Source organism: Tamandua tetradactyla, chromosome 18 (assembly GCF_023851605.1).
Source record: "Tamandua tetradactyla isolate mTamTet1 chromosome 18, mTamTet1.pri, whole genome shotgun sequence".
NCBI classification, from domain to species: domain Eukaryota; kingdom Metazoa; phylum Chordata; class Mammalia; order Pilosa; family Myrmecophagidae; genus Tamandua; species Tamandua tetradactyla.
This window is the reverse complement of record NC_135344.1, coordinates 60577842-60602941: the sequence shown is the minus strand read 5'-3', so window position 1 is coordinate 60602941 and position 25100 is coordinate 60577842. Positions and strand designations below refer to the sequence as shown.

Sequence of the window (25100 nt, the reverse complement as noted above, 5' to 3'; positions counted from 1 at the left end):
AGTCTGGCCACCATCCCAGTGCTTGACGAGGGTGAAACTTGTGCCCCAGTGTTTGAGGAGAACCTGGTTGCCATCCCGATACTTGAAGTGGATGAAGACTTCACCTCAGTGTTTGGGGAGAGCATGGTTGCTGTGCAAACACTCAGAAAGGTCTCAACCACTCCATCAGGTCCAAAGGTTGAAACGATGTTCAAGGCTATCTCTCAGATCTTAAAATCTGAGAAACCCGCAGGGTTTCAGAATTGTTTAGGACCCATGACATTTTTTTTTCATTCAGTTTCTCCTCATGAGGATGGGAATGTTTATCCTATGCCTGTCCTTCCATTGTATATAGGAAGGAGATAATTTGTTCTTTAGGTGTCACATTTCACAAATGGAGAGTAATTGTGCCCCTGGACATACTGCACCTATAAATGATTTTGATGAGGCTTAGTACTTAATGTTTCTAAAATGATTTAAAGCTTTTGGAATATTGTGATGGAATGAATATATATTGCATGTGAAAGAACGTATCTTTTGGGGGTCCAGAAGATGCAGTGTGGTGGTTTGAAGTTGTATGTAACCCCAGAAAAATATTTTCTTAAATCTAATCCATTTCCGTGGATATAAGCCCATTGTAAGTAGAGCCTTTTGGTGAGGCTACTTCAATTAAGTTGTGTCTCATCTGATTCAGGTTAGGACTTAGTCCTATTACTAGAGTCCTTTATAAACAAAATGAATACAAAGAGAGAAAAAGTCATGGAAGCAAGAAGTTGAAATCATCAAAACCTAGAAGAGAAGGGAGAGACCAGCAGACACTGCCATATGCCTTACAATTTGACAGAGGGGCAGAATTGCCAGCAGCCAGCCCCAGATTCTGAAGATCTTTCTGATCTTCAGAAAGAAAATATCACTTTAATGATACCTTAATGAAGCCTTGATTTAGACATTTTCTCAGCCTCAGACTGTAAGGTAATAAATTTCCATTGTGTAAGCCAGCTAATTTCATGGTATTGACTGGAGCAGTCTAGGAAACTAAAATACAGGAGAAAAAGTAAACAAAAGGGATGGAGGGGGGCCTAGGATGAACCCTATGTTGCTGAATAGGAATTGAAATTATCAAGATGAACTCATAGTTTATAATATAGATAGATAGGTAAACAGATATAGAAATAGTTATAGATAGTTGTTAACATGTGAAAATATACATTAATTTCATAGGTTTGGTCCAATGAGGGGGCTAATGAGCATATCTAGATCCCAGACCTTGATTTCTAAACAGCATTCTCTAACAAGAGTAATCAAGACTCTTTGGAGAAGTGGTTGAGTCCAGGGGTGGAGCACAGAAATTACAAGATGAGCTGGAACATCTGGTGCAGAAAAATAAAGAAGTACTCAAATAATGATGTGGGGCATTTGAAAAGTACACAAGACATTTTGATAAAACTCCCAATGGGAAAATCTAGGACAACTTGAAAAATAAAATAGTGGTAGCAATAAATTATAACCCAAGAATAAAATATATACAAGTCCTTAGTGGTTGATATATAAATGTTTGAGTAAATAAAAGAGAAGGGATGGCTCTTCCTTAGTAGAATTCTAATTAGTAAATGTAGAAAGAATGATGAAAGTAGAAAACCAGAAGTTGGCCAGTGTCACAGCACAGCTTGTTTCAGACAAGAATCATCAATGGAGGCTAAAAGTGGATGAAGTATGATGAGAAACCATACCTGTATAGTCTCAAAGTATCTTCTCACAAGATAATTATTGATTACAAAGGAAAAAATAGTAAAATTATAGTAAAGGACCTTGGCAGACTTCATCTCAATCAAATGATCTCAAAGTTAACATCACTATTAATGAGATATGTCAACCTTAAGTACCTCCTGATATGATGAACTAAGGGTGCAGTATAAGTTCTTTTGTATTCTTGACAAAACTGCGTAGCTCAGATTGAATCATAAGAATACTTCAGATAAATACAAACTATGGGACAGTCTACAAAATAACTAGCCAGTAATTTTCAAAGTTGTCAAGGTTGTGAAAGACAAAGATGGAGAAATTATCCTAGATTGGAGGAAACATGATAATGAAATGCAATATAGGATCCAGAATTGATTTTGGACCATAAAATTTATGTTGAAGAGACAATTGGTAAGGTTTGAATATGGTCTGTAGGTCTTTTAGTATTATTGTATCAATGTTAATTTCTTGATTTTGATAATTGTGCTGTGGTTATGCAAGATGTTAATTAACACTTTTGGAAACTGGGTTATAGATACTACTTTAGTTAACTAAAGCTGCTGAAATATAATATACCAGAAATGGAATTAGGTTTTTTTTGTTTGTTTCTTTGTTTTAATTTTTAATTGTACAGTATAACATATATACAAAGTGAAGAAAGAAAAAAGCAATAGTTTTCAAAGCACTCTTCAACAAGGAATCACAGGACAGATCCCAGAGTTTGTCATGGGTTGCCATGCCCATGGCAGATTTTCCCTTCTAGCTACTCCAGAACGTTGGAGGCTAGAAGGAGTAAATATTTTTTTATCATTGCAATTGACTTTTTTCTTTCTTGTGAAAAATAGCGTATATTAAAAAAAGCAAAAAATTTCAAAGTATATCACAACAATTAGTTGTAGAACAGATTTCAGACTTTGGTATAGGTTACAATTCACAATTTCAGGTTTTTACTTCTAAATGCTCTAAGATATTGGAGACTAAAAGAAATATCAATATAATGATTCAGAAATCATACTCGTTTGTTAAACCCTACCTGCTCTGTATAACTCCAACATCACCTTTGATCTTTCTCCCATTTTTTAAGGGTGTTAGGGCTGTGCCCATTCTATCTTTTTCATGTTGAAAGGAGCTGTCAGTAATATGGGGTAAGGAGATGGAAATAACTGATATTCTGGAGAGGCTGGGCCCTCTAGGTTTCTGGAGGTTGTAGTTTCAGGAAAGTTGCCTTAGTTCAGGAGACCTTTGTAGAATCTTATATATTGTCCTAGGCATTCTTTAGGATTGGCTGAAATGGTTTTGATTGGGATTTGGCAAGTTATAATAGGTAGCAGTGTGTAACTGAAGCTTGCGTAAGAGTGACCTTCAGAGTAGGCTCTCAACTCTATTTGAACTCTCAGCCACTGATACCTTATTTGTTATACTTCTGGTAAGGAAGACATTGTTGATGCCATGGTGCCAGGGCCAAACGCACCCATGGGGGTCATCTCCCATGCTACCAGGGAGACATTCACCCTTGGATGTCATGTCCCACGTAGTGTGGAGGGTAATGATTTCACTTGCAGAGTTGGGAATAGAGAGAGTGAGGCCACATATGAGTAGCAGAGAGGTCCTAGAAGTTACTCTTAGTCTTAACTATAGGTAGGCTATGCTTTTCCACTATGTACATAAACTTCACAAGAGCAAGCCTCAAGATCAAGGGCTTGGCCTATTGATTTCAGTGTTCATCATGTTTGACACAGTATCAGGAGTTTCCCCAGTGGTAAGGTTTAATAGTTCAGTGTTTTTTCTGCCATCCTTCAAGGGACTTTGCCAATATTTTTTGATTATCTACTTAATATATTCTAGAATGTATCCAGACATTGCACTAAGCTATACATGGTTAAAGGCCCTATTCTTATTCTGGCTTCCTGTGTTTTGATTGTTTAAATGAGATATCCAGACTGGTTGAGTTAGATTATGTGCTACAGAAAATTTAGCTTCTGGACAAAATAAACCTTTCTGGGGGAAAATTCAGCTTCCCCAAGTTGAACTCTTGATATTCTCACAAGCAGTGCAGACAATTAAAGCTATAGGCTGAACCCCCAATCTTGGTTCAGCCCCACAAAGGATAGGTCAAGCCTACTTAAAATTAGGCCTAAGAGTCACTCCCCGAGAGAACCTCTTGTTGCTCAGATGTGGCCTCTCTCTCCAGCCAACACAACAAGCAAACTCACCACCCTCCCCCTGTCTACATGGGACATGACTTCCAGGGGTATGGACCTTTCTGGCAGCGTGGGACAGAAATCCTGGAATGAGCTGAGACTCAGCATCAGGAGATTGAGAAAACCTTCTTGACCAAAAGGGAGAAGAGTGAAATGAGACAAAATAAGTGTCAATGGTTGAGAGATTCCAAACAGAGTCGAGAGGTTATCCTGGAGGTTATTTTTATGCATTAAATAGATATCACCTTGTTAGTCATGATGTAGTGGAGATACTGGAGGGAACTGCCTGAAAATGTGGAGCTGTGTTTCAGTAGCCATGTTTCTTGAAGATGATTGTATAATGATATAGCTTTCACAATGTGACTGTGTGATTGTGAAAACCTTGTGTCTGATACTCCTTTTATCTACCTTATCAACAGACAAATAAAACATATGGAATAAAGATGAATAATAGGGAGAACAAATGTTAAAATAAATTTAGAGTGAAATACTGGTGATCAGTGAGGGAGAGGGGTGGGGGGTATGGTATGTATGAATTTTTTTCTGTTTTCTTTTTATTTCTCTTTCTGAATAGATGCGAATGTTCCAAGAAATGATCATGATGATGAATACGCAACTATGTGATGATATTGTGAATTACTGATTATATATGTAGAACGGAATGATCAAAAATTATGAATGTTTGCGTTTGGTGTTTTTTGGTATTTAAAAAAAATTAATATAAATAAATAAAAAATAAACCTTTCTCCCTTTGGTCTCAAAAAGTAGGTGATGCTCTAAAATATTTTTATTTAGATAAAATAAAATAAAAGATAATGCTTTCCTTACCCCCTGTGTTCTGTATTAGCTTATTCCTGACATGATCAGCTTCATTTTTGTCTCTAAATACGAGGTTATACATGTATTAAAAAAGCCTCTCAAAATCCAGAAATTATAATTACCACGGCAGTAAATGTGACTCCTATAAAATCTTACAATCTAGGCCTGTAATTACTCTTTTGTTTCTGGCTTATTTTGCCTCACCAAATGTCCCATAGGTTCATTCACAGTGTTGCATGCCCCAAAACTTCGTTCCTTTTTGTAGCAGCACAGTATTTAATCATATGTATACACCATCGATGGCCAATCTACGTCTCAGTCAGTGCATCCTTCAGCTACCTGCATTCGTTAGGTATCATGTATAATGTCCAAACTCCGCAGTCCGTCAAAATTCTCAATTTTAGATAATTTTGTTATTCCCAAGAGAAAGATAACCACTAAACACACCCTTACCCAATAGGAAATCTAAACTTCCCCTTAACTCTTGTCCCTCCCCCCATTATTTACCCCTGCTGTTGCTGTATTACTGCTGATGTTTTCCCATTAAACATAGCCCTTAGCATGCAATAGTAGTTTTCCCACTGTCCCCGGAACTCTTTGTACAAGAATCATACCTTTGAAGTAGTTCATGCAACAGTTTATTTATATTTCTAGTGTTAATCCGTGGGATGCATAGGTCTATACAACCCCTTTCAATCATGTTCACCGTCAATATGGTAATATTACTTACAGACTCACTATAGAACTGCCTTAACATCTATTCCCTTATATGTGAGTTCAACCTCATGAGATAACCATTCACCCAACTCTAGCTTCTGTGTATCTCTAAATCCCCTATAATCTATATTATACACCTAAAATTCTACCTTTACCATGTTCATAAAAGTGGAGTCACACAGTATCTATCCTTTTGTGTCTACTTATTTCATTCAGCATTATGTCTTCAAGGCTCATCCATCTTGTCGTGTATTTCAGAATGTCATTTCATCTTACTGCTGTATAGTATTCCATCGTATTTATATGCCACATTTTGTTAATCCACTCATCTGTTGATGGACACTTGGATTGTTTCCATCTTTTGGCAGTTGTGAATAATGCTGCTATGAACATCAGTGTGCGAATATCTGTTTGTGTCATTGCTTTCAGCTCTTCTGGGTGTATACTGAGTATCGCTATTGCCAGGTCATAGGACAATTTGATATTTAGTTTCCTAAGAAACCACCAAACTGTCTTTCATAGTGGCTATACCATATACCATTATACATTCCCACCAGCAGTGCATAAATGTCCCAATTTCTCCACATCCTCCAACATTTGTAGTTTCCTGTTTAATAGCAGCCGTTCTTATAGATGTGTGGTGGTATTTCATTGTAGTCTTGATCTGCATTTCCCTTATAGCTAAAGAAATGAGCATCACTTCAGGTGCTTTTGAGCCTTCTGTATTTGCACTTCAGAAAAATGCCTGTTCATATCTTTAGCCGATTTTATAATTGGGTTGTTTGTTCTTTTGTTGTTGAGTTGTATGATTTCTTTATGTATACAGGATAACAATCCTTTGTCTAATGTGTGATTTTCAAATATTTTCTCCCATTGAGTTGACTTCCTTTTCACCTTTTTGACAAAGTCTTTTGAGATGCAGAAGCTTTCGATTTTGAGGAGTTCCCATTTATCTACTTTTTGTTTTGTTGCTTGGGCTTTGGTTATACAGTTTAGGAAGCTACCTCCTATTAGGAGGACTTGAAGATGTTTCTCTACATTTCTTCTAGAAGCTTTATGGTACTAGTTCTTATGTTTAGGTGTTATTTCCACTTTCAGTTAATTTTTGTATAGGGTCCTCTTTTATTGCTTTGGCTGTCGATACCAGTTCTTCTCTGTCCATTTGTTGAAAATACTGTTTTGTCCCAATTCAGAAGATTTCGAGGCCTTGTCAAAAATCAGTTGACCATAGATTTTGTGGTCTATTTCTGCACTCTCAATTCGATTCCATTGGTCAATGTTTCTATCTTTGTGCCAGTACAAAGCTTTTGTGACTACTGTGACTTTATAATAAGTTTTAAAATTAGGGAGTGTTAATCCTCCCTCTTCATTCTTCTGTTTTAGGATGCTTTTAGCTCTTCGGGGTCTCTTTCCCTTCCCGATGAATTTGGTAACTACCTTTTCCAAGTCTTCAAAGTAGGTTGTTGGAATTTTGATTGGTACTATGTTGAATCAGGAGATCAATTTGGGTAGAATTTACATCTTAACTATATTTAACCTTCCTATCCATGAGCAGGAATGTCTTTACATCTATTTAGATCTTCTTTGATTTCTTTTTCCAATATTATGTGGTTTTTTGTGTACAAGTCCTTTACATCACTACTTAAGTTAATTCCTTAAAGTACTTGATTCTTTTAGTTGCTGTTTTGAATAGCACTTTGATTTTTGCACATTAATTTTATATCCCGCCACCTTGCTGAATTTGTTTATTAGCTCAAGTAACTTTGATGTAGGTTTCTCAGGATTTCTGAAGTATAGCATAATGTCATCCATAAATAATGAAAGTTTTACTTCCTCCTTTCCAATTTTGTTACCTTTTATTTCTTTTTCCTGCCTGATTGCTCTAGCTAGAACTTATAACGTTGAATAATAGTGGTGACAGACGGCATCTACTTTAGTTTGCCAAAGCTGCCAGAATGCCAAACAACAGAGATGGATTGGGTTTTTTTTTTAAACATTTTTTATTGTATGGTATAACATATATACAAAGCAAAAATATAAAAGGCAATAGTTTTCAATGCACTCTTCAAAAAGTGGTTATAGGATAGATCCCAGAGTTTGTCATAGACTACCATACGATCCTCTCATATTTTTCCCTCTAGCTGCTTCAGAATATAGAAGGCTAGAGGGCTTAAATACTTTTTTATAATCACAATAGACTTTTTTTCCTTCTTTTTTTGTAAGCGATAGCATGTACAAAAAAGCTATGATTTCAGAGCACAGCACCACAATTAGTTGTAGAACATATTTCAGACTTTGACACGGGTTACAATTTCACAGTTTTAGATTTCTACTTCTAGCTGCTCTAAAATACTAGAGACTAAAAGAGACACCAGTTTAATGATTCAGCATTCATATTAATTTGTTGAGTCCTGTCTTCTATGTATAATTCCACCATCACCTTTGATCTTTCCATACTTCTCTTTGGGGTTGTTTGGGCTATGGCAGTTCTAAATTTTTGCTATTGGAAGGGTCTGTCACTAAAATGAGGTAGGGAGATGAAACTATCTGGTGTTCTGGAGAGGTTGGACTAAGTTTCAGGACTTACCTGGACCAGGGACCCATCTACAGGTTGTAGGTTTCTGGAAAGTTACTCTAGTACATGAAACAAACCCCTTGTGGAATCTTATATATTGCCCTAGGTGTTCTTTAGGATTGGCTGGAATGGTCCTGGTTGGGGGTTGCCAGGTTACGATAGGTAACAAGGTCTCCCTGAAGCTTACGTAAAGAGTAGCCTCTCAACTCTATATAAACTCTCTGTGCTACTGATACTTTATTACTTACGCTTCTTTTACCCCTTTGGGTCAGGATATAATTGTTGATCCCACAGTGCCAGATCTGGTTTCCTCCCTGGGAGTCCTCTCCGCCATCTCCAGGGAGATGTTCACCCCTGAATGTCATGTTCCATGTAGGTGAGAGGGCAGTGAGTTCACTTACAGATTTGGGCTTAGAGAGACTGAGGCCACATCTAAGCAACAACAGAGGTCCTCCAGAAGTAACTCTTAGGCATGCCTATAGGTAGTCTGAGCTTCTCTGCTGCCTACATAAGCTTCACAAGAGTAAGCCTCATGATCGAGGGCATGGCCTATTGGTTTGGGTATGAGGGAATTCCCTGATGGTAAGGTTTAATAGTTCCATATTCTTTCTCCCCTCCCTCAGGGAACTTTGCCAATACTATTTAATTATCTGCTTAATATACTCTAGGATGTTTCTAGGCATTGCAGTAATCTATACAGGATTAAAGGACCTCTTTCTTATTCTGTGCTTCCTGTGTTTCAGTTGTTCAAATGAGCTATACAGATAGGTTGATTTAGGTTATGCACTACAGAAAGTTTCAGTTCCAGATCAAATAAACCTTTGTTCCATTAGTCACAAAGAATATGTGTGGTTCTAAAATATAGACACTGTCTTCCTTAACCCTGTGTTCTGAATTACTTTAACCCCAACCTCTTCAGCTTCATTCTTATCTCTAAATATCAGATTATATATATAAAGCAGCCTCTCAAAATCCAGAAATAATAATCACCACTCCAGACTTAATGTGTCTACTCTAAAAGTTTACAGTCTAGGCCCCTCTTTTCTTAGAAGAATTTTCTAAAGGTGACCATACCTGTGTTAGTTAGATTCAGTTGTCAGCTTGGCCAGGTGAGCATACTTAGTCTTGCTGCAGACATAAGCCGACCGTATGTGAACCTCATCTGTTGCTAATTACATCTGCAGTCAGCTAGGAGGCGTGTCTGCTGCAATGAGTGACGTTTGACTTAATTGGCTGGTACTTAAATGAGAGAGCTCAACGTAGCACAGCCTAAGCAGCTCGGCATTCCTCATCTCAGCACTTGCAGCTCAGCCCAGGGCTTTGGAGATGCAGAAAGAAGTCACCCCGGGGAACAACCCCGGGGAAAGTTGTTGGAACCCAGGGGCCTGGGAGAAGACCAGCAGAGACCTTTCTTACGTGTGCCTTCCACGTAAGAAAGAACCTCAGTGGAAAGTTAGCTGCCTTTCCTCTGAAGAACCAACAAAATAAATACCCTTTTATTAAAAGCCAATCCATCTCTGGTGTGTTGCATTCCGGCAGCTAGCAAACTAGAACAATACCATTGCTGTTTTTTTTGTTCCTGGCTTATTTTGTCTCACCAAGTGTCCCACATGTTCCTTCACATCGTTGCATGCCTCACAATATTGTTCCTTTTTGTAGCAGCACAACCTTCATTCATAAGTATACACCATTGTTCGCCAATCTACTTCTCCATCAGTGCATCCTTCAGCCACCTGCATTCATCGGGCATCATGTAGAGGCCCCAAAGTCCATAATCCATCAAGATTCTCAATTTTAAATAATTTCATTCTTCCCAAAAGACAGAAAACCAATAGACACACCCTCACCAAATAATAAATCTAAATGTCTTTTTAATGCTTGTCCCTCACCCCATTATTTACCTCTGCTGTTGCTGTGGCATTGCTGATGGTTTTCTTCTGAACATAGTTCATAGTATGCAATAGCAGTTTTCCCCCTGCACTCCGGACTTAAACACTCTTTATACAAGAATCATACATTTGAAATAATTCTTACAAGAACTCATTCATATTTCTACTGTGAATCAGTGGGACATGTAGGTCTATACAACCTCTTCAATCTTGTTCATTTTAAATATGATAATATTACTTCTAGACCCACTAGAGAATCACCTTCGCTACTAACTATTCCCTCACATTGGAACTCCAGTAGATAGAAGTGAAGGTGATTCTCTAGCTTCTATGTATCTCTAAGTCCCCTATCTTCTGTATTATAAACCTCAGATTATACTTTTATGCTGGTCATAAAAGTGGAATCATACAGTATCTGTCCTTTTTGTCTGGCTAGTTTCACTCAACGTCATGTCCTCAAGCTTCATACATCTTGTCATGTGCTTCAGGATGTCATTTTGTCTCACTGCTGCATAATATTTCATCATATGTATGTACCACATTTTGTTGATCCACTCATCTGTTGATGGCATTTAGTTTGTTTCTATCTTTTGCCGATTATGAATAATGCTACTGTGAACATTGGTGTGCAAATGTCTGTGTCGTTGGTTTCAGCTCTTCTGGGTATATGCCGCGTAGTGCTGTTGCTGGGTCATACGGCAACTCGGTATTTAGTTTCCTAAGGAACCACCAGTCTTACGTAGTGGCTGCACCATTATACATTCCCACCAGTAGTTCATAAGTGTCCCAGTTTCTTCACATCCTCACCAACATTTATAGTTTCCTGTTTGTTTAATAGCAGCCATTCTTATAGGTGTGAAGTGGTATCTCATTGTAGTCTTGATCTGCATTTCCCTTACAGCCAGTGAAAATGAGCATCACTTCATGTGCCATCTGGATTTGCTCTTCAGAAAAATGCCTATTCATGTCTTTAGCCCATTTTATCATTGGATTGTTTGTTCTTTTGTTGTTGAGTTGTATGATTTCTTTGTATATACAGGAAGTCAAACCTTTGTCTGATATGTGATTTCCAAATGTTTCTCCCATTGAGTTGGCTGCCTCTTCAACTTTTTGGCAAAGTCTGTTGAAGTGCAGAAGCTTTTGATTTGGAGGAGTTCCTATTTATCTATGTTTTGTTTTGTTGCTTGTGCTTTGGGTGTAAACTTTAGAAAGCTACCTCCGATTACTAGGCCTTGAAGATGTTTCCCTACATTTTCTTCTAAAAGCCTTATGGTGCTAGTTCTTAATAATTTAGGTGTCTAATCCACTTTCAGATAATTTTTGTATAGGATGTAAGATAGGGGTCCTCTTTCATTCTCTTGGCTATTGATATCAGTTCTTCTATGCCCAATTATTGAAAAGACTATTTTGTCCCAGTTCATAGGATTTGGGAGCTTGTCAAAAATCAGTCAACCGTAGATTTGGTGGTCTGTTTCTGTACTCTCAATTTGATTCTGTTGGTCAATGCTTCTGTCTTTGTGCCAGTACCATGCTATTTTGATCACTGTGGCTTTATAATAAGTTTTAAAGTCAAGGAATGCTAATCCTACTACTTCGTTCTTCTTTTTTAGGATGCTTTTCGCTGTTCGATTTCTCTTTCCCTTCCAGATGAATTTGGTAATTAGCTTTTCCAAATTTTCGAAGTACCTTGTTGAAATTTTGATTTGTACTGTCTTGAATCTGTAAATCTATTTGGGGAGAATTGACATCTTAACTATATTTAGCCATCATATCCATGAAGCAGGGAATGTCTTTCCACCTATTTAGGTCCACTTTGATTTCTTTTAGTAATGTTATGTACAAATCCTTTACATCCCTAGTTAAGTTTATTCCTAAGTACTTGATTCTTTTAGTTGCTATTTCGAATAGAATTTTTTCCTTAACTGACTCCTCAGCTAGTTCATTGCTTGTGTATAGAAATGTTACTGATTTTTTGCACATTAATTTTATATCCCACCACCTTGCTGAATTTGTTTATTAGCTCAAGTAACTTTGCTGTAAATTTCTCAGAATCTTCCAAGTATAGTATCATATCATCTGCATATAATGAGAGTTTTACTTCTTCCTTTCCAGTTTGGATGCATTTTATTTCTTTGTCCTGCCTGATTGCTCTAGCTAGAACTTCTAGATGTTCTTCTACTTCAACAATGTTGAATAATAGTGATGACAGTGGGCATCCTTGTCTTGTACCTGATCATGGGAGAAGGCTTTCAGTGTCTCTCCATTGAGTACGATGCTGGCTATCGGTTTTTCATATATTCCCTTTATCATATTGAGATAATTACCTTTGAGTCCTATCTTTTGGAGTGTTTTATCACAAAAGGATGCTGAATTTCATCGAATGCTCTCCCAGCATCAGTCAAGATCATGTGATTTTTCCCTTTTGATTTGTTAATGTGCTGTATTTACATTAATTGGCTTTCTTGTGTTGAACCATCCTTGCATTCCTGGTATAAACCCCACTTTGTCACATATTATAATTCTTATAATGTGCTGTTGGATTCAATTTGCTAATATTTTATTGAGAATTTTTACATCTATGTTCATTAGGGAAATTGGCCTGTAGTTTTCCTTTCTTGTAGACTCTTTTCCTGGTTTTCGTATTAAAATATTAGCTTCATAAAATGAGTTAGGTAGAGTTCTTCTTCCTCAATTTTTTGAAAAAGTTTGAGCAGCATTGGTGTTAGTTCTTTCTGGAATGTTTGATAAAATTCCCCTGTGAAGGCATCTGGCTCTGGGCTTCACTTTGTAGGAAGGTTTTTGATGACTGATTGAATCTCTTTCTTTATGACTGGTTTGTTGAGATCTTCTGTCTCTTCTGAGTCAGTGTAGCTTGTTTGTGTGCCTCCCAAAATTTGTCCATTTCATCTTAGTTGTCTAGGTTGTTGGTACATAGTTGTTCATAGTATCCTGTTATGATTTCTTTCATTTCTTCAGGGTTTGTGGTAATGCATCCCTTCTCATTTCTAATTTTATTTGCATCCTCTTTTTTTCCTTTGTCAGTCTTGTTAGTGACCCATCAATTTTATTGATTTTCCCAAAGAACCAACTTTTGGTTTTATTGATTCTTTCTATTGTTCTTTTGTTCTCCCATTCATTTATCTCTGCTTTAATCTTTATTTCTGTTCTCCTATTTACTTTGGAGTTAGTTTACTGTTCTTTCTCAAGTTCCTCCAGGTTTGCTTTTAAGTCCTCAATTTTTGCTCTTTCTTGTTTTTTAAGATACACATTTAGGGCAATAATTTCCCTCCCCACACAGCTTTTGCCACATGCCATAAGTTCTGATATGTTATATTCTCGTTTTCATTAGACTCCAGATAGCTACTGATTTCTCTAGCAGTTTCTTCTTTGACTCACTGGTTGTTTAAGAGTGTGTAGTTTAATCTCCATGTATTTGTGAATGTTTTTGTTCTTTGGTGATTATTGATATCCAACCTCATTCCATTGTGATCAGAGAAAGTGCTTTGAATAATTTAAATGTTTTTAAATTTATGAAGACCTGATTTGTGCTCCAGTTTATGAACTATCCTGGAGAATGTTCCATGAGCACTAGATAAGTGCTTTTGAGTTGTAATGACCTGTATATGTTTTTTAGGTCTAATTCATTTATCAAGTCATTTACCTTCTCTTTTTCCATGTTCTCTGTCTGGTTGTTCTGTCTATAGAAGATTGCGGTCTTCATTCTCCTATTTTTATTGAAACATCTGTCACTCCTTCAGTTTTGCCAGTGTCCGTCTCATGTACTTTGAAAGCTCCTTGATTGGGAGCATAAACATTTATGGTTGTTATTTCTTCTTGGTTAATTGTCCCTTTTGTTAATATATAGTGTCCTTCCCTGTCTCTTATGATATCTTTACATTTAAAGTCTATTATATCTGATATTAGTATAGTTATTCTTGCTGTCCCTTAGTTACAACTTGTGTGGAACATCTTTTTCCATCCTTTCGCTTTCAGTCTGTTTGTATCTTTGTGTCTAAGATGAGTCTCTTGTAAGCAGTATATAGCTTAATTAAATTTCTTAATCCATTCTGCTAATCTGAATCATAATTGGTAAGTTTAGTCTGTTAACATTCAAAGTTATTGCTGGAAAAGCGTTTCTTGTATCCACCATCTTATCTTTTGGATTTTATTTGTCAGATCTGTATATTCTTTTCTTTTTTTCTCTTTTTATCCTTTAAGTTACCCTTATGAGTACTCTTCATTTCTGTGCCATCCTCCAGCCCTCCCTCTCCTGTGTTTTTTTTTTTTTCCACTGGAAGAACTCCCTTCAGTATTTCTTGGAAGGCTGGTCTCTTGTTGACATATTCTTTCAGGATTTGTTTGTCTGTGAAAATTTTAATCTCTCCTTCAGTTGAAGCAACAATTGGCTGGATACAGAATTCTTGGCTGGAAGTCTTTCCCTTTCAGGATCTTAAATATATCATACCACTGTCTTCTCACCTCCATAGTGCCAGCTGACTAGTCTGAACTCAGTCTTATGTCATCTTCCTCGTATGTAGTAGATTGTTTTTCTCTTTCTATTTTCAGCATTTTCTGCTTCTCTTCAACATTTGACAGACTGATTAGTTTGTGTCTTGGGGAAGGCCTATTTGGATTTATCATATTTCGAGTTTGTTAGGCTTCTTTGATTTGCGTATTCATGTCCTTTATAAGAGTTGGAAAGTTTTTCCCTATTATATACCCAACTAATCTTCTTAGCCCTTTACTCTTCTCTTCTCCTGGGACACCAGTGATTCTTATATTTGTGTTCTTTGTTTTGTCCATCATTTCTCTGAGATCCAATTCAAATTTTTCCATCCTTTTTGCCATTTGCTATTTTGTAGTCAAAATCAGTTGTCCTGTCCTCTAGTTCACTTATTCTTTCTTCTGCCTCTTCAAGTCTGCTGCTGTGTGTCTCTGTTATATTTTTTGTTTGATCTAAAAGCATCTTTAATCTCTAATATCGGCTGTTTTTCTATTTATTCTTTCGAATTCCTCTTTAGGCTCTTCTAGTGTCTTCTTGATCTCATTTATGTCATTAGCCGTCCTACTTATTTTATTTGGTAGAGTTATATGAACATCTTTGATTAGTTGTTCCAGAGTCTGTTTCTCCTCCATTGCTTTAATTTGGTCATTAGGCTGGGCTATATCTGTCTGCATCATGATATGCACAGTGATCTTGTACATATCTTGATTGGTTTGCTTTCGAAGTTGATTTTGTTCAGTAGTCTACAGCTTTGTATTAGTTGGATGGTTGTGGAGCAAGGTGTGGGGTGTGGATCCTGGCACAACAGTTGCAGTGATGCGTTAAGGTGAAGAATTCAGTGCATGAATGAGTGGATGCCCTGTGACAAGGAGAATGTAGGTATGCAGGTTTGGGGTCAAGGCACTGGTGTGCACTGGTCTAGGAGATGGAACCTTTGTGTGCACGTGCGCTGAGCTCAGGGGCAACCTGTGGGTTTGCACCTGCATAGGCTAGGGAGTGGGTGTGACTCAGCTGCCCAGATCAGTCCTTGCCCAGAGCTGGGTGGCATGCCTGGGCGCCATGTACGTTTGCCGTTCTAGGAGAACTGTAAAATGATGTGCGTGTGTGCAGAGCTTAGCAGGGGTCAGGGTGGGGTGGCTCAATTCTATGGGCTGAGGGCGGGTGTGGCTTGGGTATGGAGGTGAGTGCCCACAGCCTTTATGTGCTGGGGGACGTGGGTTTCAGGAGGGCAGGATAAGATTTCACTTGTGCAGGAGCATTGGGTTGGGCTGGGGCAGGTGTGCACATGCTTGGGGTGGGGTGTGGGGTGGGTACACTTGGTGTGGGTGGGTCATGGGGCGGGATCTCTTAGATCGTGGGGGTGGGGCAGTGAGTGAGGTATGGGGTGAGTTGTGGGTTGTGGGGCTGTGCTGGTGAGGCTAGCATGTTCAAGGAGCATGGCTTGGCTTTCTCTTATTCCCTGTCTCCTGGTCCATGCACTCCTGATCACGTGTCTTCCATTTGGAAAGGAGCACTTTAGGCTGTTTGTACCAACTAGACAGTCTCCAGTTCTCTCTGTCTCACTTCTTCAGCTTTTCCAACCAGGGCCTCTCTGTGTGGTCTAGAAGGCCCTCCCAGGTCACTTAGATCCTGGAATTGCCGTCTCAATTTCTTCCTATCTCTTTAGCTATTCCTTGAAACAGGGGTGATCTCGACCTATCCTATTCCACCATCTTCCTGAAATGGGAATTGGGTTTCATAAAGGGGTTTTATTAAGCTACAAGTTTACAGTTCTAAGGCTTTAAAAATGTCCAAACTGAGACATCCGGAGAAAGGCCCATGTCTGTCTCATGGGAAGGCAGGTTGCTGGTGTCTGCTGGTCCTTGTTACAGTTTCTCTTGCTTCCAGCTTCTGATTCTAATCGCTTCCTCTCTCATCATCTGTGGGTCCTGATTTAGTTGCTCCAAGGTGAACTCTGGGTTTCATCTATTAGCTTCCCTTTGCTCTCGCCAAGTATCAGGCTTGTTTAGCATCTCCTGGAAAGGCATATGGCGATATCTTCTAGCTTCTGTCAGCTCTTTCAGATCCTAGATTCTCTTAGGGTTTCTGCATTTCCAAACGTCTTTGTTTAGGTGTCTGCTTTCTCTGTCGGTGCTCCAAAACATCTCCAAATGTTTTTGTCTATGTCAGCTCTGAAGCAACTATGTTTTCTCCAGAATGTCTCCCCTTTTAAAGGACTCAGATGAACTAATCAACACCCACCTTGAATGGATGGAGTCACATCTCCAACTAATCAAATGGTCACACCCACAGGTGGTAAATAATAGAGCTCAGATTCAAACCCAGGCGATTGGGTCTAGGGTTCATGTTTTTCCATTTAAGCCCTGGTTTAACATTAATATAGGTTAAAAAGTTTAAGCAAAACAGAAATTAATAAAATAAAAAGTATGAACGTCCCATAAATGGGATAGGAATTATATAAGAATAGAGATGTCTGATATTTACATTAATAAATGTACACAAATATAAAGTAGTTAAATTTATATTTTGACAAAATTAATATTTTGATATCTATTTTAACAAAGTTGAATCATTGGTGAAATCAGAATCCACTCTTTCACCTATGTTTGTGCCATGTGTAATGAATGTTTGGTACTTAGGATAATACTTCTCTAAAGTACACAATACCACAGAGAAAATTCTGGTATAATTTAAATTCTTATTGGAAGAGTTTCAAGGCTTTTCTCAAAAACAGTTTTGATATAATTAACTCATGATATATAAATATTGAGACCATATTTTGGAGTTCTTAATAACAGAATTATCCTGCTGAGTATTTTTCCCTTAAAAACCTATCTGTTTCTTGACTTTTAGAGATGCACAAAGACTAGAAGAATTTTTCACTAAGAATCAGCAGCTCAGAGAGCAGCAGAAAGTCCTTCATGAAACCATTAAAGTCTTAGAAGATCGGTAAGTCTGGTACTTGAGTCCTTTTGAGTTAGAGGTGATTTTCTCTTTCCTAGGGAGTACATTGGTTTTCATTTGTTATCAGTTTTGGAATTGAAAATGCTCTTTTTCTCAGCCTTCTGTCACATTTGAATGAGTACTTCATGAAATCAAGGATATACTCTTATGAGCTTGTTTTTTTAATTTAATTATAATCATCATATCAATTTACCTTTTTTTTTTTTTCCCGCATGGGCAAGCACAAGGAATCAAACCTGGTTCTCCAGCACAGCAGGCGAGAACTCTGCCACTAAGCCACCGTTGCCTGCCTAACACATCAGTTTACCTTTTAAATGATATTTTTATCTGGTGTTTGGTTTGTGGCAAGCTTAAGTGGCAGTGTTCTAATGCTTTTGATGCTTCAATTCCACTTTCTTCTAAGGAGGTGGAAATTGCTTCAGAGTTCTGTTCTGCTTCTCTTATTCTTTTTTTTTCCATATTTTTATTGAGAAATCTTCACACACATAATGTCCTATGTGGTGTACAGTGACTTACAATATCATCACATGGTTGTGTATTGATTGCCACAGTCTTTTTTTTAGAACATTTGCATCACTCCACAAAAAGAAAGAGAAGAAAGAAAAAAATCATACGATGCACCTTACCCCTCCCTCTCATTGACCACTACTATTTCCATCTACCCAATTTATTTTACCTCTTATCCTTCCTATTATTTATTTATTTTTTATCCATAATGTTTTACTAATTTGTCCATACTCCTGGATAAAGGAGCATCAGATACAAGATTTTCACAATCACACAGTCACATTGTAAGTTATATCTTTACACAATTATCTTCAAGAATCAAGACTACTAAATGTTCTGAGAAATGATCATGATAATGAAGATACAACTATGTGATGATTTTGTAAGTAATTGATTATATAACAAGAATGGAACGATCATATAGTAAGAATGTTTGTGTTTGTATATAATTATGTTTCATAAAAAAAAGATTATGGTGAAGAATATACAACTATGTCATGATATTGTGAGCCATTGATTGTGTACCATGTATAAGGACTGTATGTTTGTGAAGATTTGTCAATAAAAATATTTTTTAAAAAAAACTGATGAAAAAGTAAAAAAAAATAGAATCAAGGCTACTGAAACACAACTCAACAGATTTCAGGTACTTCTCTCCAGCCATTCCAATACACCATAAACTAAAAAGGGATATATATATATATATATATATATATATATATATATAATGCATAAGAATAACCTCGAAGATAACCTCTTGACTCTGAAATCTTTCAGCCACTGAAACTTGATTTTTTCGCATTTTTCTCTTCCCCCTTTTGGTCAAGAAGACTTTCTCAATCCCATGATGCCAGGTCCCAGGTCATCCCGGGATTTCTGTCCCAGATTGCCAGGGAAATTTATACCCCTGGGAATCATGTCCCACATGAGAGGGAGGGTAGTGAGTTCACCTGCCAAGTTAGCTTGGAGAGAGACACCACATCAGAGCAACAAATTCTCAGGGGGTAATTCTTAGGCCTAATTTTAGTGGGCTTAGCTTGTCCTTTGCAGGAATAAGCTTCATAGGGGTAAAACCCAAGATTGAGGGCTCAGCCTATTGATTTGGTTGTCTCCACTGCTTCTAAGAATATTAGAAATTCTCCAAATGGAGAAGTTGAATATTTCCTCCTTTCTATGCAATCCCCCAAGGGTTCTTTGCAAATGCTTTTTTCTTCACTGCCCAAGTTATTCTGGAATATAGAAGAGCTTCACACTAACCTGGACAAACCAACACAGTCTCATGCTCTATTCAAGATTCCATGTACTTATGGTATTCAACTAAACTGACCATACAAGTTAAATTAGGAAATACATTACCCGGAATATAAATTTTGCACCAAATATCTCTCCCTTTAGTGTCACACAGAATATGAAGTTTTGAATTATGGGCAGTGCCATCCCTTACCCTGTATTCTGATATACCTTAGTACTATCCAGATCAGCTTCATTCATGTCTCTATTCGAAATTTGATCACTGTTTCATCTTTTTTCACAGTTGCTTTATGAGGTACTGCTGACTTTCATAGCTTCAGAGCTGTAATTCCAAGTCTCATGTGTCACATAAATATCCGAAGTTTCTGGGAATGACCAAGTTATATATAAACAGCTCAGTAGCTCAGAATTTAGAACTAACAGTTACACCTCTTAAATATATGTGACTCCTGTAAGAGTTTACAGTCTAGGACCTTTGCAATAGGTCCCCAACTTAATAACTCGTGCTCTCAACTTCAGGTCACCGAGAGGTGTTTTTTTGTTTTGTTTCTGTATGGTGAGGGTCACATTTCATTCTTTTTCCATATGACTATCCTGTTATTGCAGCACCATTGCTGAGTATTTCTTTGGGGGGAAGGGTGTAGTGTGTGGGTTGGAAATCAAACCCATGTCTCCACATGGTAGGCAAGAATTCTACCTGAACTACTCTTGCACCCTCTTCACCAAGTTTTTGTATTATAGTTAGTTATACGGTTGAAGTATGATAATATTGTCTTTTTGTTCCTGACATTTCATTCAGCATACAGTCCTTTAGGTCATCCGTTTACCTAGTCACATGCCTCACAACTTCATTTCTTCTTGGGGCCACTCAGTAGTCCATTGTATGTATGCACCATAATCCCCTCTTCCATTCCTCAGTCGTTGTACCCTTTGGCCACCTCCTCCATTTTGGATCAGGAACACTGCTGCCATAAACACGAGTGTACAAATTCCTGTCCCCACACTCAGTTCCTCCAGGTATATACTGAGCAATGGGGTTTTAAGATCATATGGCAAACACATCTCTGGCTTCCTGTGAAACCACTGCACTGCCCTCCAAGGGGCAGCATCTCTCAGTTTCCCTACTGACAGTGAACAGGTGTATCTGTTCCTCTGCATAACCTCTAGTACTTGTGTCTCTCTGTTCATTTAAAAACAGTTTTATTCTCAGAAGCACCCAATCCAACCTAAGTGTATAAACATGCCTTTGCTACTTTAATCTATATGAAGACATTTCCCTTTCTTCCACAAAGAATCCATACCTTCCCCCATAATCTCTACTTGTCGATGTTTAGTTTTGGCATAATGCCTTTGTTGCATTCAGTGGAAGCATTTTAACAATGTTATTGTTGACTAGAGACCCTAGTTCTCATTGATGTACTTTTTCCCATACACCATCTATTTTCAACACCCTGCGATATTGAGATTTATTTGTTCTCCCTCATGCAAAAATGTTTTTTTATTTGTACATTTAATCACCATCATTGTCCACTCTAGTCATTCCTAAATTATACTGTCTCAGTCTTTATCCTGTCTTTCCTTCTGGTTTCGTACATGCCCCCAGCCCTTCTCCCTCTGTTATACTCACATTCAGCTTCATTTAGTGTACTTATATTAATGTACTACAATCAGGTAGTATTGTACTATCCATTTCTGAATTTTTACAGTCAGTCCTGTTACACAATCTGTATTCCTTCAGCACCAGTTGCCCAATCTCTACCCTATTTCTGTCTCCTGATAACCTGTGTTCTTAACTTCAGTTTTCCAAGTTCACTCATTAATGTTAATTCATATTAATGAGAATTTGTCCTTTTGTTTCTGGCTAATTTCACTCAGCATAATATCCTCTCAGGGTTCATCCATGTAGTTACATGCTTCATCACTTTATTCTGTCTTACAGTTGCATAATACTCCATTGTATATACCACAACTTATGTAGCCACTCATGATGTCCATTTGGGCTGTTTCCATCTCTTGGCAATCATAAATAATGCTGCTATAAACATTGGTCTGCAAATGTGTGTTTGTATCCTTGCCCTCAGGTCCTCTGAATAGATGCATAGTAATGATATTGCTGGATCATGTGGCAATTCTACATTTAGCTTCCTAAGGAACCGCCATCTGCCTTCCAGAGCAGTTGTACCATTTTATATTCCCATCAAAAATGGATAAGTGTGCCTCTTTTGCCACATCCTCTCCAGTACTGGTGGTTTTCTGTTCTTTTGATCATGGCCATTCTAGTGGGTGTCAGATGGTATCTCACTGTGGTTTTGATTTGCATTTCCCTAGTAGCCAGTGAAGTTGAGTATCTTTTCATGCACCTTTAAGCTGTTTCTATTTCCTCTTCTGAGAAGTGTCTGTTAATGTCTTTTGCCTATTTTATAATTGGGTTATTTGTTTTTTTGTTGTTGAGTTGAAGAATCTCTTTATATATTCTGGATACTAAATCCTTATCTGATATGTGGTTTCCAAATATTGTCTCCCATTATCTAGGCTGCCTTTTTACTTTCCTGACAAAGGTGTTTGATCCACAAAAATGTTTAATTTTGAGAAGACCCCATTTATCCGTTTCTTTTTTCAGTGCTCATCCTTTGAGTTTAAGGCCTAGGAAACCACCTCCTTTTACAAGATTTATAAAGTATTTCCCTACATTTTCTTCTAAAAATTTTATCTTCTTAGCTCTGATGGTTAAGCCTTTGATCCGTTTTGAGTTAATTTTTGTATAGGGTGTGAGATATGGATCTTCTTTCATTCTTTTGCATATGGATTTCCAGTTCTGCAACCACCATTTATTGAAGAGGCTACTCTGTCCCAGGTGAGTTGGCTTGACTGCCTTATCAAAGATCAGTTGTCGATGATGAGAGTGTCTATATCTGAACACTCTGTTCAATTCCATTGATCAGTATATCTGTCTCTATGTGACTACCATGCTGTTTTGACCACTCACTGTAGCTTTATAATACACCTTAAAGTCAGGTAGTGTGAGACCTCCCACTTCATTTTTCTTTCTCAAGATATTTTAGCTATTTGGGGCACCCTTACCTTCCAAATAAATTTGGTTACTGGTTTTTCTATTTCTGAAAAGTAAATTTTGGGGATTTCAATTGACATTGCACTGAATCTATAAATCAATTTGGTTAGAATTGACATCTTAACTATATTTAGTCTTCCAGTCCATGAACACAGTTTGCCCTTCCATTTATTTAGGTCTTCCATGATTTCTTTCAGCAATTTCTTGTAGTTTTCTGTGTATAAGTGTTTTGTATCCCTACTTAAATTTATTCCTAAATATTTGATTCTTCTGGTTGCTATTGTAAATGGAATTTTTTTCTTTTTTTCCTCCTCAGATTGCTCATTACTAGTTATAGAAACACTACTGATTTGGGGTGTTGATCTTGTACCCTGCCGTTTTGCTATACTCATTTATTAACTCGTAGCTTAGCTTTTGACTTTTCGGGATTTTTGCCATATAGTATCATATCATCTGCAAACAGTGAGCGTTCTACCTCTTCCTTTCCGATTTGAATATCTTGTATTTATTTTTCTAATTGCTCTGGCTAGAACTTCCAGCACAGTGTTCAATAACAATGGCAACAGTGGGCATCTTTGTCTTTGTCCTGATCTTAGAGGGAAAACTTTCAGTCTTTCACCATTGAGGATGATGTTAACTGTGGGTTTTTCATGTATTCCCTTTATCATGTTGAGAAAGTTCTCTTCTATTCCTATCCTTTGAAGGGTTTTCATCAAAAAGGATGTTGAATTTTGTCAAATGCCTTTTCTGCATCATTCAAGATGATCATGTGGTTTTTCCACTTTTGATATGGTGTATTACATTAATTGATTTTCTTATGTTGAACCATCCTTACATACCTGGAATAAATCCCACTTGGTCATGGTGTATAATTGTTATAATATGCTGCTGGGTTCGATTTGAAAGTATTTTATTGAGGATTTTTGCATGTGTATTCATTAAAGAGATTGGTTTGTAATTTTCTTTTCTTATCATATCTTTGTCTGGCTTTTGTATTAGGTTGATGTTGACTCCATAGAATGAGTTAGGTAGCTTTCCCTCCTCTTCAGTCTTTTTGAAGAGTTTGATCAGGATTGGTACTAATTTTCTTGGATGCTTGGTAGGATTCACATGTGAAGTCATCTGGTCCTGGACTTTTCTGTTTTGGGAGCTTCTTAATAACTGATTTGATCTCTTTGCTTGTGATTGGTTTTTTGAGGTTGTCTATTTCTTCTCAAGTCAGTGTTGGTTGTCATGTCTTTCTAGGAAGTTATCCATTTCATCTGTGTTGTCTAGTTTATTAGCATATTGTTCATAGCATCCTTTCATTACTTCCTTTATTTCTGTGAGGTCAGTGGTTATGTCTCCTCTTCCATTTTGGATTTTATTTGCATCCTCTCTATCTCTTTTTTTTTTGTCAAGCTAGCTAAGGGTCCATTGATTTTATTGATTTTTCTTAAAGTATCAACTTCTGGTTTTGTTGATTTTCTCAGTTGTTTTCATGTCCTCAATTTCATTTACTTTTGCTCTGATCTCCGTTATTTCTTTCCTTTTGTTTGCTTTGGGGTTAGTTTGCTGTTCTTGCTCTGGCTCTTATAAGAGAACAGTTAATTCCTCAATTTTTGCTCTTTCCTCTTTTTTAATATAGGCATTTAAGGCAATAATTTTCCTCTTAACACTGCCTTTGTTGCGTCCCATAAATTTTGATATGTTGTGTTTTCATTTTCTTTGCCTCATAATATTCACTGATTTCTCTTATAGTTTTTTCCTTGACCCATTTTGTTGTTTAAAAGTGTGTTCTTTAGCCTCCATAACTCTGAATTTTATGGCCCTCTGCCTGTTACTGATTTCCAACTTCATTCCATTATGATCCAAGGAAGTGTTTTGTATGATTTCAGTTTGTTTAAATTTATTGAGACTTGCTTTGTGACCTAGCATATGGTCTGTCCTTGAGAATGATCTATGAGCACTTGAGAAAAATGTGTATCCAGTGGTTGTGATGTGTACTATTCTGTAAATGTCTGTTAAGTCTAGTTCATTTATTGTTTTACTCAAATTCTCTGTTTCTTTATTGATCATCTGTCTAGATGTTCTATCCATTGATGAGAGTGGGGAATTGAAGTCTCCAACTATTATGGTAATAGTGTCTATTTCTCCCTGTGTTTGGCTCATGTACTTTGGAGCACTCTGGCTTGCTGCATAAATATTTATGATTGTTTTATCTTCTTATTGAATTGTTCCTTTTAGTAATAGATAGTGTCCTTCTTTGTCTCTTTTAATTGTTTTCCGTTTAAAGTCTAATTTGTGGGGTATTAGTATAGCTACTCCAGCTCTTTAATGATTGTTGTTTGCATGAAATATCCATTCCCAGCCTTTCATTTTCAACCTGTTTTTGTCGTTGGGTCAAAAATGAGTCTCCTGTAGACAGCATATAGATGGGTTCTGATTTTTAATCCATTCTGCCAGTCTGTGTCTTTTGATTGTGGAGTTTAATACAGTAACATTTAATGTTATTACTGTAAAGGCAGTACATTTACCATTTTGTCTTTTTGATTTTATATGTCATATCTAATTTTTTTTCTTTTTACCTTTACCTAATAGTCTTCACTTCTACACTCTTCTCCATACCTTTCTCTCCTGCCTTTTCCTATACCTCCAGTGCTCCCTTTAGTATTTTTTATAGAGTCAGTCTCTTAGTCACAAATCCTCTCAATGATTGTCTGCAAATATTATAATCGCCCCCTCATTTTTTCGTTTTGTTTTTTCCCCCTTCATTTTTGATGGACAGTTTTGCTAGATACAGAATTCTTGGTTGGCAGTTTTTCTCTTTTAGAACCTTAAATATATCATACCACTGCCTTCCCATCTCCGTGGTTTCTGCTGAGAAATCAGCATAAAATCT

At 37.2% G+C, this 25100-nt stretch overlaps 1 protein-coding gene across 5 annotated transcripts in view; it reads left to right on the top strand.

Annotated features, from left to right (window-relative positions):
• RBBP8 (RB binding protein 8, endonuclease) overlaps positions 1–25100 on the top strand; it is a 119327-nt gene that overhangs the window by 19828 nt on the left and 74399 nt on the right. For all 5 annotated transcript variants that reach the window (XM_077135804.1, XM_077135806.1, XM_077135805.1 and 2 more), the window contains one exon: positions 17281–17376. In XM_077135804.1, coding sequence (XP_076991919.1) covers positions 17281–17376 — 96 coding nt within the window. The remainder of the gene's footprint in view (positions 1–17280; positions 17377–25100) is intronic.